Source organism: Prinia subflava, chromosome 6 (assembly GCF_021018805.1).
Source record: "Prinia subflava isolate CZ2003 ecotype Zambia chromosome 6, Cam_Psub_1.2, whole genome shotgun sequence".
NCBI lineage: Eukaryota > Metazoa > Chordata > Aves > Passeriformes > Cisticolidae > Prinia > Prinia subflava.
The window spans coordinates 25,526,009-25,544,141 of record NC_086252.1 but is presented as its reverse complement, the minus strand read 5'-3'; the positions used below and the strand labels follow the sequence as shown (position 1 = coordinate 25,544,141).

Sequence of the window (18,133 nt, the reverse complement as noted above, 5' to 3'; positions counted from 1 at the left end):
CTACTCTTTGCCTTGCAAGTTTCTAAGGTATTTCAATATGTTTTATTTTCTTTGTTTAATATGATCAATATTCAAAGAGAATATTTGGAAGATTGTTTCCACTACCGATATCTCCATTAATAATATTAATCTCGTCTGTGCTCCAGGAAAAATCTCTGTGTCCCTGAAGAGCATATGCTAAACATCCTGACATTTCCACTTGCAACGCAGTGTAGACAGTGCCGTAGGCAAGCACTGGTGTATGAGCTGGATGGAGCTGAATACAATTCATATCAAATAAGCCAGGGGACAGAGCACAGAGAACTCCCATTTCCAAGAATTATCACCTGTTGGACTGCTTTGCTACAAAATACTGACTGTGGGAATGAGCATAAATGAAGAAACCTGCCCATGTTGGGAAAATTATTATACTTTTCTAAGGATAGGAGCCTGGTATGACATTCTTTGAACTCTTACAATATTTTCAGGCTTTCACCAGTTTCCAGGTGGTTTCTAGGTGACATTATGTGTAGTTTGATCATATAATCTCTACTTTAAGCACAAGGTCAAGCTTTTTCATCTCAATGACAAATAGGCATTTATCAGCCTCAATAGAATAATGGCCATGTTTCTATCACAGCATGTCTGTGTTCATTAAAATGAGTTTTCTGCCAGCAACAGAGTCAGAGTGAAACACTCTTGCTTTTGGATCTATGTCTCTGCCCCCTAAATCTCACCCCCAGTATACAGAGGCTCCCTGCCCCAGCAGGTCCCCATGGGGATGAGGAGCTGCAGAGCCTCTGGTTCTGTGTGTCTGATGGCTGGAAAGCTCGTGGCTACCACACAGCTGACTGCTGCTAAACAGAGCTAAAAAATGCTGAGTCCTCGCTGCCTTTCCTTTAGTGCTGGGCTACTCTGGTCTCCCTTTTCTCTCAAGTTGGCAGTTTTCATGAAAATTGGAGCAGTCCTTATCTTTGCCTACTTTTCCTTTAAAAACAGCTGGAGTTGAATAATGGAGTTAAAATTTGTGAAGGATAAAAAGACAGGCAGATAGCAGGAACAGAGAAAATCAGTGCAACAATGCTGTTGAATGTAATTGCTGAAAATGTTTCAAATTCTAACAAGTAGTTCTGTCTTAGTTAAGGGGACTAATTTTAACTAATGTTTGTCTTAGTGCCAAATCCATAAATGCTTAGTGTCCATAAAGGAGGGTATGTTTCAAATGTAAACCGAAACCTAATCTTTAGAAGTTATTTCAGTCATAAAATCAAGCACAACAACATTAAGAAACAGAGACCACCTTATCCTCTTATGACACGATCAAAAGGCTTGAGAGTCACGTCTGAGGCTGGTAGATCTGTTAGGTACAAATTAAAAGCTTGTCTTGGTAAATAATTACAAGCAGTTTAGCAGTTAAGTTGTCTTACTGCTTCATATAACCACTTACACCAGGGATTGGGAAGGAATAAAGACCTACTCCAAGATCTCTTGGCTTCTGTCTTTTCACTAAAAAGTGAAAAAAATTCTGACTCAAATTTTTATGCTTATGTTTTTAACATGAAAAGTTTAGATCAGTAGGGTATGCTGTTTTCATTAACTGTTTCTTAAGAATTATAAGATAAATATCGGTTACAGGTCGTGAGTTGGGCTTTCACTATGTCCATGGTCAGCTGCCTTGATTACCTATGGCCGTCTGCAACATTTGCAATGATTAATCAGTTAAGCCAGCAACTCCTGTCTATTCAGCTTTGACCTCAGTGAAGCAGCAAATGGCTGTTCCCATTTTGATTCAACAAAAAATGAATAGAACTTAAAACTGTTGACTTTGGAGGAAAGTCAGAAATTAGCAAGAATAATCAGATTCACTGGATATTTAGTGCTTCTTTCAAAACCTCCTCAATTATAAAGACTTCAAAAGGAGTCCTCTGCTCTGATGAAGAGGGAGAAGGTGGGAGGAGGAGAGGAAAAGGCAGGAAAATGACCTGATCGTGGACTGTACATGACAGATTGATTCATACTCCATTTGTCACTCCTTCCTCAATGAAACAATTCCAGGTCAATTTATCTTTGCCGGGAAGATGTTGTATCTGAGCTGGCTTTGACAGCTACAGAGGAAAAATGTAAATGATGGCCTGGTTACATTAACCTATTTCTACAGAAAAGTAAGGAAATTTTGTAGTGATATAACTGTACATATGAAACAGACAAAACAGGACACAACTTCCAAATTGCCACATGCAGCAATAGACTGATAGACTGGATAGACTGGACTTTATTCCAGGCTCTCACACTTCATGATGCACCTTTGTATGATAAGAAGGCAACATTTGGTCTTCAGACATTGAGTAGCTTTCTCATAGGAGTATAGCAAAAACTGATCCCTGCAACATTTATAGTACTTCTAGGGGGAATTGCCATTTTAATGCTCTTACCAGGTAGACTTCACTGCCATCAAAATTGGTGGAAGCAACCCTGAGCAATGAAGTTAAAGTCTCCAGTAACTTCAAACTAAAAAAAAACAGACCAGTATGTGGTTCAAACTGTTAAAAATGAAATGGGAATTTGAGGGCACTGTCAGTTCTTTTTCAGTCCTTTTGGGAGATAAATGAAAAAGTTAGTTTTAAAAAAATCTAAAATGTGGTTATAGTTTATGTAATCCTTTAGAACAATTTTTTTCTCTTTTTAAATTTCATGTGTGATTTTTATCTCAAAATATAGAATATCTGTTCCCTTTTAAAAGACCATTATTATTTTTAACCTAAAATAGATTCCCAAATTTCATTAATATTTTCTCCTTTTCCCTCTTATCATTAAAGGATATCATATGATTACTTTCTGACAAGATGACTTTTAGTGTATCTCTCCATCTCTGATTTTCCCCAAGACCAAATGGCAATTCAGCTTCACAAAACAAGGAGAAACAGAGTGAAGCCATTACTTCCACAAACATTGTAAAACATATTTTCTCTTATTTACTTCGTAACATTCTAGAAAGGTGAAAAACTATTTTGCTAACACTGTATACTAGAATCAAATGCAATTATAATGATTTGACAATCCTAATCTGATTAAACTGATTTGATAATTGCTTTCTTAGCCTTCTATATTACAAAGTGTAAAAAATCTTGAATACACCTTTATTTGGTTGAAACTGTACTTTGTCTGTTTAGAATTAATGACAAAGTACTTGTTAGCTGGGATAACAAGAGAGTTGGGCCCAGAGCATTTTGATTTTGTAGGTATTTTTATTCTGCATGATATAACTTACATTTTCAACACAATCCATTTACTTGCCCAAAACATCATGTGATTGTTGTTGTTATATGACACCATTATGTTCCTTATAATAATTTAGTATACAAGTGGCAGCCAAATTATTCTGTCTCTTTTCCAGATTGACAGATGAGAAACTGTTCCTTAATTTTGAAAGAACAGCCTTAATGTGTTTCATAGTCTAATGGGAGATGGTGATGACTTTTTCAGCCGAATATGTCAAATTGATGGGTTTAGGCTGATGACCCTTCGGGAAAAGAGATGCCAGCTCTGGCAGGGCACTGCACACTTACTGGCAAATATTAAAATAGGTAATGACTTTTTTTCATTCAGAATGGCCTCAGTGTGATGCATCTGATATTGTAACGGGCCAGAGAGCAGCTTGAGCAATTAACATATTTCTAACATGAAGTTTTCAGAAGTTGGTTCAACTCATTTTTACAGATGCAGCTGCAGTGAACCAGTTCTAACTATAGCTTGTAAATTAAATCAGTGTGCTAAGGTTAATAGATTAATGATTTTCTCATGAATGCAGTGTGTTGGCAAGGCACAAATATAAACCAAAGGGCAAGGAGGACATACCAGAGTTGCATAAACAATGGAGGTGTTAAAACTTCATTAGTTTTTCTATAGTAAGTGTGTGATAAGAAAAGTCTTGCATCAGTGGAGAAACAGGGACACATTAGGACCTGCTTTTCCAGTCAAGAGGAGCAATGACTGCAGAAGAGCATACAAAGAACAAAAAGAGCCCCTGGGAAAGGTATAGTTATGATAAATACATTTTATATAAAGAGTATTTTAAAAAATTAAATGGCAGTAGATATAGAAGGAGTTTTAACAACTGCAAAAGCTGCCTGGTAGACTCCATATACTCCATAGTACTTTCAGAAGTTTATAATGTTTTACTGAACCAGATCAAATACCTTAGTATCATCTTGAATAGAGGCAATTAGAACCTCACCTAAGTTCTTTATGTGAAAAGGGAGTCTTCTTTTTAAATTACAACTTTTTAAAAATAAGACAAGATTAGTATGGTATGTTGTTCTAGGTCAATTGATACAAGCTGAAAAATAGACAAAAATTTACTAGATTGTATTACTGAGTAAACTGCATTTAATTCATCTTGTTATAACCAAAGTTCTCTTTCAAAGGTATGGAAGAAGGAAAGAACAATCAATACTGAGGTAAAAGCTTGCTCTGAATTCCATCTCTATCTGGTCTTAATCATGAACTGGATTTGTGAACCATCATTCAGTTTGCTCATGTCCCTTGTTTACTGGACAGGCATGGACAGATAGGACGAATGTTTAAGACAAAACCATTGAACATTTAATAGCTGAATTCTAAAGACACATTTCAGCCTAAAGGTAGAGACTGCTTACACACCACTGCCACAACAACTCAGTCAGTATTTGGGGTGGTCCTGCAAAGCAGATCCCTGGATACACTGAGATGAGGTTGGGTTGTTCCTCATCTGGAAAGTCCCATTAGCAGCAGTTTTTCATAAAGTGGTTATGTGAGCTGATTCGAGATGAAATCTTCCTGTGTGTTTCCTAGTCTGCATGCCTAGGAAAGCCCTGAGAAGGAAATGACTGCCTTAAGGAGTTTGACCTATCATTCACATGGACTGAATGAATTTCAAGCACTTCTTATGCAATGAACGGGCACATCAAGAGAATGAGTTGCCCAAGAAAGCACTTAAAGACCTACTTGAGTGTAATTTAGCAGTCAGGGCTTTGTCTGAGAGTGTAACCTAGCAGTCAGCAATGGAGCATCGTGGTAAGAGGTGCTGGGGTTGCTAAGAATCAAAAGCACAAGGTTGTGGGTAGGAAAATTCTGAAAGACAGGAGCAGGAGGAGTGCTGCTTGACTGCTGCCGAGTGGCTTTGAAACCTGGGTTGTCAGAGCTGCTTATCACACATGGATATCTGTATATTCACTTAGCCTGACAAGCTCCAAAATGCAGGATCACCCACAGCTGCAAGGGAGTCATGACAATGTGAGGTGTAATCTCGGCTTTTCATTCTCTACTCAACACTACCAGCTTTAGTCTGGAATTTATCTTAGGAAATTAGAGAGGCCTTGAGAAGTTTGGGGTAAGGTCTAGGTTATACCATCAAATTGCCCTTGTGGATTGCACGGGTAGAGAGTTGGCAGCTCACACCAGTAGATTAGATCTTCCTGCAGGGTCATTCCCACACATTCCTGACAAATGTGCCAAATGGGGATCCCTTTGCAGGTATGGTTTTCCTTTCATGCTTTTCCCCTGTGTAAATCCATAGCAATCAAACATGTAGGTGCTTCAATTGTTAACTAAAGTCCTGACTGCAAAACCACCAAGAGTGCAAATACTGGAATTTTTTTCTGGAAACTAATTTAGCAGGCAAAAATGATGCCTGGAAATTAGAAAGCCTGAATATTTCTACAAGTTTATTCCATGTGTCACTGATAGTAACCACAGAATCACTTAAAAGTATTGTTTGCTGCAAAGAGTAAGATCTAAACTCTGAGCTTTCTGTGCTGAATAGGAGAAAGTGTTTGAGAGATGAATATGCCCTTTCCCACCACCATATAAGTTGAACAGCTTGTCTGTTGGAATGTCTTGACATGGTTAAGCTTCTAAAGTAGCTCACTGATAAGTCTTGTTTCTTTATCAGGACTGTCATAATAATGTGTGTTTTCCTTAAATACTTGTTTTCTGGTGTGACAAAATCATGCCAAAACCTCACTTTAAGAAGCACATTCAGTTCTCAGCATTGTAAAGAAGAAGTTGAAAGAATTACTTGAATGAAGCTCAGATATAAAAGAAATTGAAAATAAAATCTTTTAAAGCCAGTGTTGGGATTTTTGGGCAGGAAGTGATTAATGACTTTTAGTAGTTCAGATTTGCAATTTATAAAACAAAAGAAATCACTACAACTGTCAGAAAAGTGCATAGTGAGAATAGGAGAGTGCTGAACCTCAAGCAAAGATTTTCACTGCTGGACCTGCCTGCTTCAAAAAAGTGTTCCTCAGCCAAAATGGAAGAGGATGGATCAAAACTAGTGGGGGAAAACCTACTAAAATTCATAAAAATCAAGTTTTATTGGAAAGTTGCACCTGGATGAGGTAGTTTAACAAATTTACCAATAAGTTTAGCAGGAATAAGTCACCACTAGCTATGTTAATATACAAGTCGGTTGTACTGGTGTGCCACCTGTGAAGCACAAAGGCACAGATCTGCTTGCAGTATTTAAGTCAGGAATATTTCTGGGACTTTTACAGGCTGCTGCTTTCTCAGCAGGATGTGATTGATGAGAATGAGACAGGTAGCAATTGTCATCCTATTGCAAAAATTCCTTATCTGTAAGTTTATGAGCAAAACCGGAGTTTGATGAATATCAGGTCATGACACTAGAACATTTCTTTCCCATCATTCTGGCTTTTAGAAACACACTTTCCAAAAACAGACAATTTGATTTGTGTGTTCTGTTCTTGATTTAGTCAACTCATTCTGATGGCCAGAATTTTTATGAAAAACATTTCCCTGCAATCCTTTGGTTTCTGTTTGTCATGGTAACCAGCGGCAGTAAATAACAACGATGTCTAAACACTTTCAGAACCAGATTGTAGCTGGACAAAGGCCAGTATAACTGGGAGAGGAAGTTTTGCAAGGACAATTTAGCAACAGAAAACACAAAAGGTGTCCTTGAAACAAAGGGAAACAATCAAAACAGGTGCAACAATAGCTATTGAAACACAGACTTCTGAACATTCTGCATGTGAAGAAGAGCAGAATAAAGAAGGTACGAAAAGGCCAAAGCCATTGCTGAGCTAAAAATTCCTTCAGTAAGCTGGATGTCTTCTTTTGCCTCAGAAAGTGAAGATTCAATCCTACAGTAATGTACTGTACTTCTCACACATGGAGTTTAGAGAGGCCTTGCTGAGGTCCCTGGCCAAGCATTCCAAGGATTCTCTTCTGGACAGCAACTGCTGTTTCACTTCCTCTCAGGGAAGATGGTCTCATTCCATCACACACGCCTTGCGAGTTCCTCAGTCGTGTTTCAGGAAGCACCACACTGCCTGAGCCTTGAACAATGCCAGTACTTTCACACCTGCCCAGAAATACTGTAATATTGCCATGAGTCACATAGATATTTTCAGACAAAGAGAAATTTCAGAGAGACTGAACTAGGGATTGAGGGTGTCTCTGTGCCCTCCATCAGCATTGCTCCAAAACTGGTCTGGGGAGCAGACCTTGACCTGGTCATTGGTGGTAGCTGCAATGTTCTGGCACTCCAGCTCTCTGGGAGGACAGCAAGCCTCTGCTGGGGTCAAAAGGACACACATAGAGGGGTCATCAGGCCCTGGTTCCTGTAGCAAAATGGGAGCTGTGGTGAGAGAAGCCACATTAGTGTCAGCTGGTTGCTGAAGGGCACAGCACTGCCAGCTCAGCAGATCAGTGCCAGCTCAAGATGAGTCCTGCATTCCAACTTATCAAGATGGAAATGAAAACTTTTCTGCAAAGTGTTGATACGGTAATCCATTATCAAAAGGCACTGTGATGGCAAGTGCTAGAGATAAAGCACCTGCTTGTTATCTGAATCTGAGAGGCACCTGAGAATGCCAGGTATGAGCAGAGAGTTACTCATAAACCTTTTTTTAATTAAGGGTATAATAATTTGATCTCAAATTAATGTTTGGCAGCAATCTGTGTGGCTTGGGAAGCACTTTGGAATTCACACCTCCAAGTATTTGATTGCTGTACAGGAGCCTGCTTTTTTGGCACGCAGCATGTATTTGGTGTGTAAAGAAATACAGAGCATTTTGACCTTGAGGCAATTAATCTCTTCTGAGCACATGGGTTTTGAATAGACATAGATAAAATAAGAGTTTTTAAATTACAGAGGATGTGCTCAATCTTTCCATCAATATATAGATGGAGGAAAATATGGGAAGGATCTCTGGGGGAGAGAAAAGCACTCTTACTTTCTAGAAAAAGCACCTCCCATGTTTGAGAAGAGGTGGATCCTTTGCATCTCAGCTCTCCTCAGTTTGTTGCAAACTGATGTTAAAAACTGGACATGAGCAAGGAGAAAACTGCTGATAGTGTTTTGTCCTTGAATCATATATACAGATACAGCAAAAAGCATCCCAGGTATCAGCCATAGTGCCACTCTTGAGTTTACAGAAGGATTTGGAGATATATTTTCACCTTTTCCAGAGAACTTTTTTATGTACTGCACTTACCAAAGGGAAATTGAAAGAAAAAAAAAAAAAAGACCTCACATAAAGCCTTTTTTCTTCTTCCAAAGCCAGTATTATTTAGAATTATATAAATCATACAAACCTAAACAAAGACATCAGTGTCCTGTCATTAACCTAGCATAGAAAAACTCAAGGAGTTTGTCACTCTCCCAGATGTCCACATAACTAGGTGGGCTGATATTAGTGGCATGAAATAAGGAGCAGAATACAATTCAGAGTTCTGCCCTGATCAACTAAGTGAAAGTTGGTGAAGAAATGGATGTCTGTACACTTTTACTTTTAATTAAGGTCTATATCAAACAATTAAGAGAGAAATATCCTCAGTGTTTTTTGGGATTTTTTTCATCTCCCCTTTAAAAAGCTTTGGCTATTGATTAATTGTTTTGGGTTTTCTTAAGTACCATAAGTAAGATCAAAGTGTAACTCAAATTCTAGCTGCTTTTTCGGCAGCTTACATTTCAGACCAGTTTCTTACTTTTTGAAAAAACATGGTCAGGTACTTCTCTTTTACATTTATATTGTAAAGGGGTTTTGGTTGTTGATTTTGTTGTTTTGGGTTTTTGTTAATAAATTATAGCATGTTATTTGATTTATCAGCACTGAATTCAGACTTAATCTAAATATGGACTGTGTTTTATACCACACACTTGAGAGGCTTGCCGTGATTTCAAATGTAAGCTGAAAAGAAAACAAATGCAAAGATTAAAAACAGGACATTGCAGATAAATAAATATTAAGGGAAATCAATACACACAGAATAATTTGCACCAAATCAAGATCTAGACCATACTCTGAAGAGCCCTAAATGGGAAAATAAATAGACATCAACCTTTTTTTCCCCAAAACTGCCTTTCAGAGAGTAATCACAGTACCTAAATGCTCTTAATTTAAGTATTCACTGGAGGATGTTAAAGGTAAGTGCTCATAATAAACAGTAGGTGTTTCCCTGAGGACCATGATGGTTTGTATAATGTGCTAGCTATTTCTTTGTATAATGTGCTAATGTTGTGATGGTAGAAAACTGTTACAGTAAGGCTTACTCTAATGTGAAGTTTCATAAATGTCTTTTGCTAACTAGAGATATTAATTTCTGAGTTTCACTGGGTAAAATAATACAACACTGCCAGTGCAGTCACTGCTCCTCCATATGATCCAATTTCTTTCTTATAATTAACTTTTTTATGTTCTATTCTATTTATAGATGGAGAAGTGGAGAGCCCCACAGCTGGAGCAGATGTGGCTGTTATTGGAGGTGAGTAGCAGACCGTACTAAGCAGCACCATAAGAATTAAAACAGCAGGTTTGTTGATCTCTTGCATTTTGCAAAACCCCTACTTTGCTGACAAGACAACAGGAGTGGCACAATTAGAGTTAATTAGGCCAGTGGGAAATCTGCTCCCAGAGGGGCTCTTGGCAAGATAACAAGAGGAGATAATGAGCATAAACCATACACTGAGCAGTACAACCCTCATCCATTCCACATTTTAGCACAAAACACCAAACAGTCCAACAGAAAAGTCAGTCTCTGATTTCCTTCAGTATTCACTGGGTCAAGCTTGTCCTTTAGTGCAGAATTGGTGTAGCACCTTTGATTTGAGCGATGTTAGCTTATACCAGCTGACCCTTTGTTGCTACAGAATTCACCACACTCTATTTCCTGGTGTTCCATTAAAACTCTCTCATGCATTTAAACTAAATACAGTTGTCAGAATAAATGAGGAAAGCTACGTTCACGGAGTGAACCTGTCTTTTTATTTTTATTGTGTTTGTTCATTTCCATGCTAACACACTAATTTCAGTCATTCACAAGGGGCTATACCAATCATTAGTGCAAATTGGTGAGGTTCTGCTATATTTCCCTCAGGTCCCATCTCCTGTAACTTTAATTTCAGCTTTCTATGAACAAGTAGCAGGTAAATTGATTTGTACTTAGTCCCCTAGGCTTATTAATACTGTGCTACATCTAAAGCCTATTAGAGCCTCTTGTGTCAAGGGATACCAGTGAGGTCCTAAAAACTGATGAAGCCCACACTGCAACCATGATATTATTTTAAACTTAAAGTTCTTTGTATAAGCAATTTCATTTCTGCTAGCAGTAACTTCACATTCCAGGACCAAGCGCCATGAAATCTGGAGGATAATGTTAAGGCATATCTTTAAAGACAGAGTTATAATCTTTATTTACCCTGCTAATATTCAGTGTATTCCTATGTTTTTATGCCAGTAGAGTATCCCCACTCAGTTTACTGATGCTGATAAATCAAAAGCTTTGGGGATACCCACTCTTGCCACTTATCTTGAATATGCAATATAGAAAAGAGGTACTCTCTACCTTCCCCTTGTTGTCTCGGCAGAGTAGTAGGCATTTTCAGGAAGCAATTCTTCAGACAAAACATAAAATTCACTACTAGAAGAAATGACCAGACACACACCCCCTTCACTGACAGCAGAGGAAGCTCTAGGAATGTTCTGTTCTAGTTCATTTTGTTGTGTGTTTATTTCATGTTTGGCTTATTCCTGGATTCATATGAATATAGAATCAGCTCAGTATCATGTACTCACTCATACAGAATCACAGCAAAAATGTTTATAAGCACATCCTGGATCCATGCAAAAAATCATCTTTGAAAAATTATAAAAATCACACAAGTTGAATAAACTTTAAAATACTTAATTTTTCCAATATTTATAAGTGAATAATTTGATCTGGGAGGAAAGAGATAGAGTTTGTAGGTTTTATAAGAATGGACTTGTCATGGATTTGTCATTCTTTGGACTTGTCTCTTTCATGGGCTTCTACCTTTCACAATGGAAAAGGATCTTGAATTTACTTTCTTTCACTAGGAGTGTTTCCATTCACCATTTAGTCCTGTGCACATTGAGGTCATCTATAGAAATTTTTGTCCAGTCAACACATAACTGGAAATTAGCCTTAGTCCAGGAAACAAGAATGATCTACTCAGAAGTCCTTCCTTCTGCCAGGTGTCACTTCCATATTCATTACAATCAAACTTTCTTAATTAGAGCACAGAATGAAATGGCAGCTTGCAAATAGAGACCAGTTCCAGAGTCGACACAGCTCCTGCAATTTGTTGAATGTCTCCTATGAAATACTCAGTGTCCTGAACATTTCCTGAAATTGAGAACACTTGAGAAGGCAGGGTTGGGTTGTCTGCAACAACTCCCACCCTGGGTGTATGTTACCAGAAGAATGAAAGAAACCTATTGGTTTTCCTTCATGTTCTTTTGTTTCTCCTCATTTTGTAATGAACTTTTAGCTCCAGTATGTTCAGCCAAATCGAGCCACTGATTTGAAAGAAAGCTAGTGAGAATTTTTCCTGTATTCTGGAGTATCTATATCCCATCCTGTTTTTTGCAGCTTGTTCTGACTCTGGCCACTGCAACACACAAACCCCTTATGACACACGGGCTTTTCCCTACCAAGCAGCTCAAGTCACGATGTCTGGCTGTGAGACACTTCTTGTATTTTATCACTGGGGATACATTTAAGTGGTCTCTTTCCTCCAGGTGTGATTGCTGCCGTGGTGTTCATCCTCATTTGCCTGCTGGTGGTGATGGTCAGGTACATGTACAGGCACAAGGGCACCTACCACACCAACGAGGCCAAAGGAACTGAGTTCGCCGAGAGCGCGGATGCCGCTTTGAAAAATGACCCCGCTCTCCAGGAAGCAGTGGATGAGAGCAAAAAGGAATACTTCATCTGAGAGGCAAGGATTTCCATGGAGACTTCCCCGAGGGAATCAATCAGAAATACAACACCAACAGAAGTACTAAGAGATGGATAATGTGAGGATACAGGCGAGCATCCTAATTGAAAAGTGTCTCTTTACTTTCTTTTGTCACTGAGTTGTTTCTTTTCCTCTAGCAGTGAAGAACTAAATGCCAGACACTTGCCTGTTGATTTTATTAGCAACACAGCTGGTCACAGTTGAAATCAATATCAGATAAGAAGAAACAAAATCTCAGTATGAGTGATACACTGAAACCAGATAAAGATAGCAAATGTCAAGCCTTGACATTTGGTGAAAATAGCAGATGCCAAATGAAAACATCCTCTTAGAGTTAATGATGCATCCTATTCTGATATGATGAAGAACTACCTGAAATTGAATTTCAAATGGTAACAGAACAAACATTAAACTAGATAAAGGTGATCTAGCTTGAAAAAAATATATCTATAACCCAGATATCCACCCCCCATCCCCTTAAATGTGCATTTTTATTGGCACAGGGGAGTTTATTTTGTTTGTTTGGGGATTTGCACTGGGATTTTTTAATTTTTGAATTTTATCTATACATAGAAATCAAAGAGATTTCAAAGAAATAAAACTCTTGGAAAACATGGAAAAGGTAAGAGTGAAGGATTTATTACTGACTTCCTCTGCATGGCAGCTTGAGAACTGCAAAATGTTGGAATTTACAATATAGTATGTAATAGTCAGTAGATGTATAAATATGATTCCAATTAATCTGTAGGTTTTCTGCACACATGCATAAATAGATAGATATTAAAAGGTAAAGAATCCTGGTTTGAGCAGGCCTTTTGAAATGATGGAGCTCAGCTACACTTTTTTCATGTAAGATATTTTTGCCTGAATATTTATTTATTTATTTTGCATTAGAAAATTCTCTGAGTGCCCGCCAGCAGGAGTGTGGATTTTTGCAGGGGGAGGAATTCAGTTCTGGTGTCGATAGGAGTACACCTTTCACAAATGCAACCCTATGACTGTCACTGTAAAGAAGCTTGTTCATCTGCATCCCACTGGCTTTTTTCTCACTCTGTATGGCTTCTGTGTATCCTTTGCAGTGTGCTAGACCAGAGAATTACACTGACATCAATGCTTTATGATAAATAAATAAATAATTGAAGAGATTATTCATGGTGGGTCACATAAAAGGATCTTATTCCTCACCTAAGAATCAAGGGTGATGAGTTTCTTTAACCCAGTAAGTTGGCTTCCTAATTGAAGCCCACAGTTACCTCCAGAAATAGGATAATTTTTCTCTGCACCTGCTCATCCACAGCTATCATGGTGCCCTGGACTACTGAAAATAGAGGTGGAGAAATACAAGATAACAAGTAAGATACTGATGAGCTCTGCTCAAGCTGATATATTTTTTCCTGTGCTTTGATCTATATATGTATGTACATATATACAAAGTCATCTACAGCTGTGCTTTCAAGGCACTGCTGCTGATCACTTGTGCTCGCTTCTTGGCACTAAAGCTTGGAAAGCTCCTGGACTCCAGCATTTGTTGCTGACATTGGTCTCAAAAATGCTGTAAGATCTGAGCAAGGCAAAATGCTGAGGACCCAGCTGAAGAAACACGATACTTTTGTCTTTCAATCACAGTCTCAATCTTTTGTCAGTACTTGAAGAAGACGGACTCTGAATTGTTTTTAGAATCCCAATATCTTTAATTTTGAATCTTAAATCCACGTGTTAGCATTTTAACCAAAGAATGTAAAACTTGTGCCAAATTTGTTAAATGTTTAAGATATTTTCTGTAACATACGATTGCAGGACCACATTGTATTCTGTGGCTAGTGCAGTATAAAATGCACAAAACGCAGTACTGAAAGTGCTCAAATATTTTGATATTATGCACCTGACTGTCTCCTTCTTAGACCCATTAATATTTTTATAATTTTACTAAATTTGAAATAGGAACTATTTTACTTCTCCAGGACAAGCGTTAGGAAAAAATCACTGATCTTAACTGTAAGACTGAGTTTGTAAATCTGAAGATCCCTAACCCACCAATTCAATGAAAATGTAAATATTTCCTCTGAGAAAAGGATAACTGGGATGACTTGAGCTCTGCTGCCTCTCCCACAAAAGGTGTAGGAACACCAAAGAACTTTCCTCCAGCCCTAGCTGGACCTATAGATGACTACCAGCCTTTTGTCCCCTTTCATCTATTCAGGCCATGTAAAATTATTATAACTGTTAAAGAAAACTGCCTTTAGAGAAAATTGTGATGAATATAGGGAATAAATTCCTGCCTCTCTCCCCAGTCATGACATTCTGGCTGTTGTAAGCTGAGCCTGCAGATTTTAATTAGACACCTGTGTCGTACCTGTTACACACGGGAACTTGACTTAGTGTTTCTTTTGGTGTGGGTGTGAGGTTTTTAATTATCAGGTAGGCTTAGACAAAGTGCCACACTGAAATTCTAGACAGATTTTCTGGTGGTATAGCATGTGTTCAGAGGAGCTTAGCCAATTCTTACTAGTTCAGACAACTTCAGACTTTTTGTCATTTCTTCACTTGAATCTCAACTGAATCCAACTTCTGGTCTCTGATTATATCTCTTCTTAGTAGCTTAATTAACAATCTTTATCCCATTTTCCCTAATCATGTAGTCTGACAAACAGTCCAAGCATTCAGGAACAGCTTCCCTACTGGTAACAAGCCACTTTGAATAGCTGGGCAGCAGCACTTCTGTAGTGAGCTGTGGTTTCAGTGAATTTATTTCTTTATTGTGTCTGTCTGGGTTTCAGGGCCTTGTGTGTTTGGAAATTACTCAAACACACTCAACAGAGAGAAGAAATGGTTTGTGGAGATTTTCTGTTTCTTTGTTTTCTTCGGGAAAAACTTTGATTTGCAATGAAGAAAGCTCATGATATCTGGTGACAGACAGATTCTAATGGCCTCATCTCGCTGTTTATTACTCATACAATAACTCTACTGTCTTCAGTCATTCAATTTAGTTGTAAAAAGAATGCATTACAAAATTCCTATAACTTTTACAACTAATTAGCAGAACATCCTTCTGCAAGCAGCATGCTGTGCTGAAACAAACATGTACAGTGCTGAGACATCTTGGTTGGCAGATGTAGCTTTTCATCTCTGATGGTTAAAATGATTTTTAAAATTTGCTTCCTGGATAGGATAATTAATGAAACAGATTCTTCTTCCCCCATACTTTTATGTGGAGTCCCTCTAATGCTGTGGCTTGTTGTCCTGCAGCTCTTTGGTGCCCCTTTTTCTCAGCTGTGGTTGCTGTTCTTGCTTGCAGCCCCCAGCTCCCGTCTGGATCTTCTCTATGGCAAAGGACTGCCCATTTACGTATTTATTTATTTATTTTTATTAATGAAGGCCCCTCTCTGCTAGACAATAAAAATTTTCAAAATGGTTTTAGATTTGGACTGCAAATTTGAGCAAACCTGACCAATCTGACCTGACACAGATTTACAGAGTGATCACATATGCCACATTTTTACAGACAGCAGGTCTAAAAATAGACTGCAAGTTCTGTAGTTTTTAAATTTAGTGCCATAAATCCCCAGTGATTTTCTCCAGTGTTTCTCCCTAAACAAGAGAGATGATGGTTATGATGATCACTCAAGACACTTGATTTTGTCCTCATGCCTTAATGCCTTGTGAAAACTTTCTGAATCCCACTTTGCATAGGAAGTCATAGGTCCACATTTACAAGTGTAAGTAAGTCATTTTTCAATGATGTGTGGGAAAGCAGTGCACCAAAATTACCAATATTTACTGAAGCTGGCAGACAGAAAATAAATATGATCCTGTAAGACCATGGGATATTTTTTTAAGTTACATGTAAATGACAAGAATTAAACATAGTATTTCTGGTGATTTTAGTGAGCTTTAAGAGTGGGTTCATGAAGCTTCCAAACTCTTTCACTGATAAAAATAATCCCTTGCAAAAGGAAATTAATCTCCTTTTAAACCATTTCTTTTTGTCAGTCTTTGAAAAAAAGTTTTCATAGATTCAATATTCTGACATTCTGCCTTAACATCTGGAACTCAATTTCTTCTAATTTTGTGAGCATAACTGACACTCCTCCCCTGCACAAAAATGACTGCTTGCCCATCTCACCCTCTGAAGCGTCATTACAGCTCAGCAGAGTAATTCTGTGCAAAAGAAGTCAGTCCCAATTGTGTATCTGGCCAACCAGACCATGGACAGCATTTTTTCTGGAGCTCTGTTGTTCCAGGTTTTCCCCAGGTCCAATATGCCTCTGCACATTAATACAGACCAGAGAAGAATTTAGTCAGCCTCTTGTCAAGGAAATGAGACATGTATAGATATATATATTTGTAATTTTTTTCTTTTTAGAATACCAAGACCAAATCACTTTGGGATACTATTAAAAAACAGGACTATGGTATTTCTCAGATCATTAAGTTTTCTCTTAAATTAAATGTAGGGATGACAAGGGTACATCAGTACATGAAAATAAAAAGGACTATTTTCTTTCAACAAAGAATGAAGACAAAGTGCTGAAACCTTTCTAGTTCCAGGATTAGCAGAAAAGGACTGCACTATTTAAAGCCTGCAAGAACCCCTCACAGAACAGAGGAAACACTGAGACAAGGTGCTGAGAAAATCAGTAAAAAGGTGCAGAGCAGGAGAAAGTAATCTGATGCTAATAGGGATGGAGAGAAATTTTTCTTCAAACAATATAGATATTTCTGTTTGGAGAAATCAGTGTGTCTGCTCACCGTAACTGCTAAAAAATTCTTTGAATTATATGAGATGTTTTCTTTGAATTAAATAAGATGTTTGGATTCCTTGTGTATGCTAGTCCATTCAAAAAATGATGGTACATACACACCAACAGAACACTCACATGAAATGTATTAAAAGCTGTTTATTTCATTTTCTAAACTTTCTCATTGTTCACATGAGAAAGCTTTGTATGTTTAGAAAGTGCAGAAGCCTCACAGCAGCAGTTCATTCAGGACAGAATACGAAATACCTGAACAAGAAATGGACCCACATCTGATGTCTGGAAATTTGGGTAAATAAAGGAAGCTAACAATATCAAAATAAAACTTAGATGGTGAGCAAAATCTCCAACCATATTACAAAGAAGTTAAATATTCGTTGTAGTAAAGGTCCTTCTCTAATTCAAGACAGTAGTATCATAAGTGACTGAAAATAAGGAATCCTTATTTAATGTGCACATTCCCTGTGTGGTTGGGACAAAATCCCACTGAATTCAGTGGGACAATCATTTTATTGACCATATTTATCCTTCCTGCAAAAATATTGTATTTCCACGTATGCCAGAAAGAAACACTTTAAATTAAAATACAATCTTTATAAGTGCTGGTCTTTCAGCATAACTTCTTGCCTTCACATCTTTTCTGTTGTTTCAAACTGTATGTATCTGATATGCTGTACTAAAATCTATTTGGATTGCAGCATTGGTATGAAAAGAGCAGAGAAAAAGAGCATCCAAAGCTTACTGCTGATCTTATGTTAAAGCTGACTATAATGTTTATATTTGCCAAAGCTATTAATACACTGATGGTGTAAATCTACTATATTTTGAATGGAAAAATATGAAGAAATTAATAACTTTATAATTAAAGTTGTAATTTTCAGCACTTAAAAGGCTCTTCTCATATTTTTCTTCTTTTTCAAAACATCATGAACTTTTAGAATTGCCAATTATGTTGCTTTCATGAGAATGTAGATCAAAAAGGAATAGTGAGCTAGAATTTTTCTTAATAGAGCACACAAACCCTAAAAAATATACTGCTGGTGTTTGCATTAAAAAGCAAGAGAAGCATCTGATAGATCTAAGAAGGAGTCAATCTTCAAATGAGATATCAAACAGTTATTCTCTCTGA

The 18,133-nt window shown here is 37.6% G+C and overlaps 1 protein-coding gene across 1 annotated transcript in view; it reads left to right on the top strand.

Annotated features, from left to right (window-relative positions):
* The window catches only part of GYPC (glycophorin C (Gerbich blood group)), a 33,800-nt gene extending 15,906 nt beyond the window's left edge, over positions 1–17,894 (top strand). Inside the window, exons 2-3 of the mRNA XM_063400821.1 lie at positions 9,700–9,750; positions 12,027–17,894. Of these exons, the coding sequence (XP_063256891.1) occupies positions 9,700–9,750; positions 12,027–12,223 (248 nt within the window). The 3' untranslated portion in view covers positions 12,224–17,894. The remainder of the gene's footprint in view (positions 1–9,699; positions 9,751–12,026) is intronic.
* Positions 17,895–18,133: the final 239 nt, after the last annotated feature.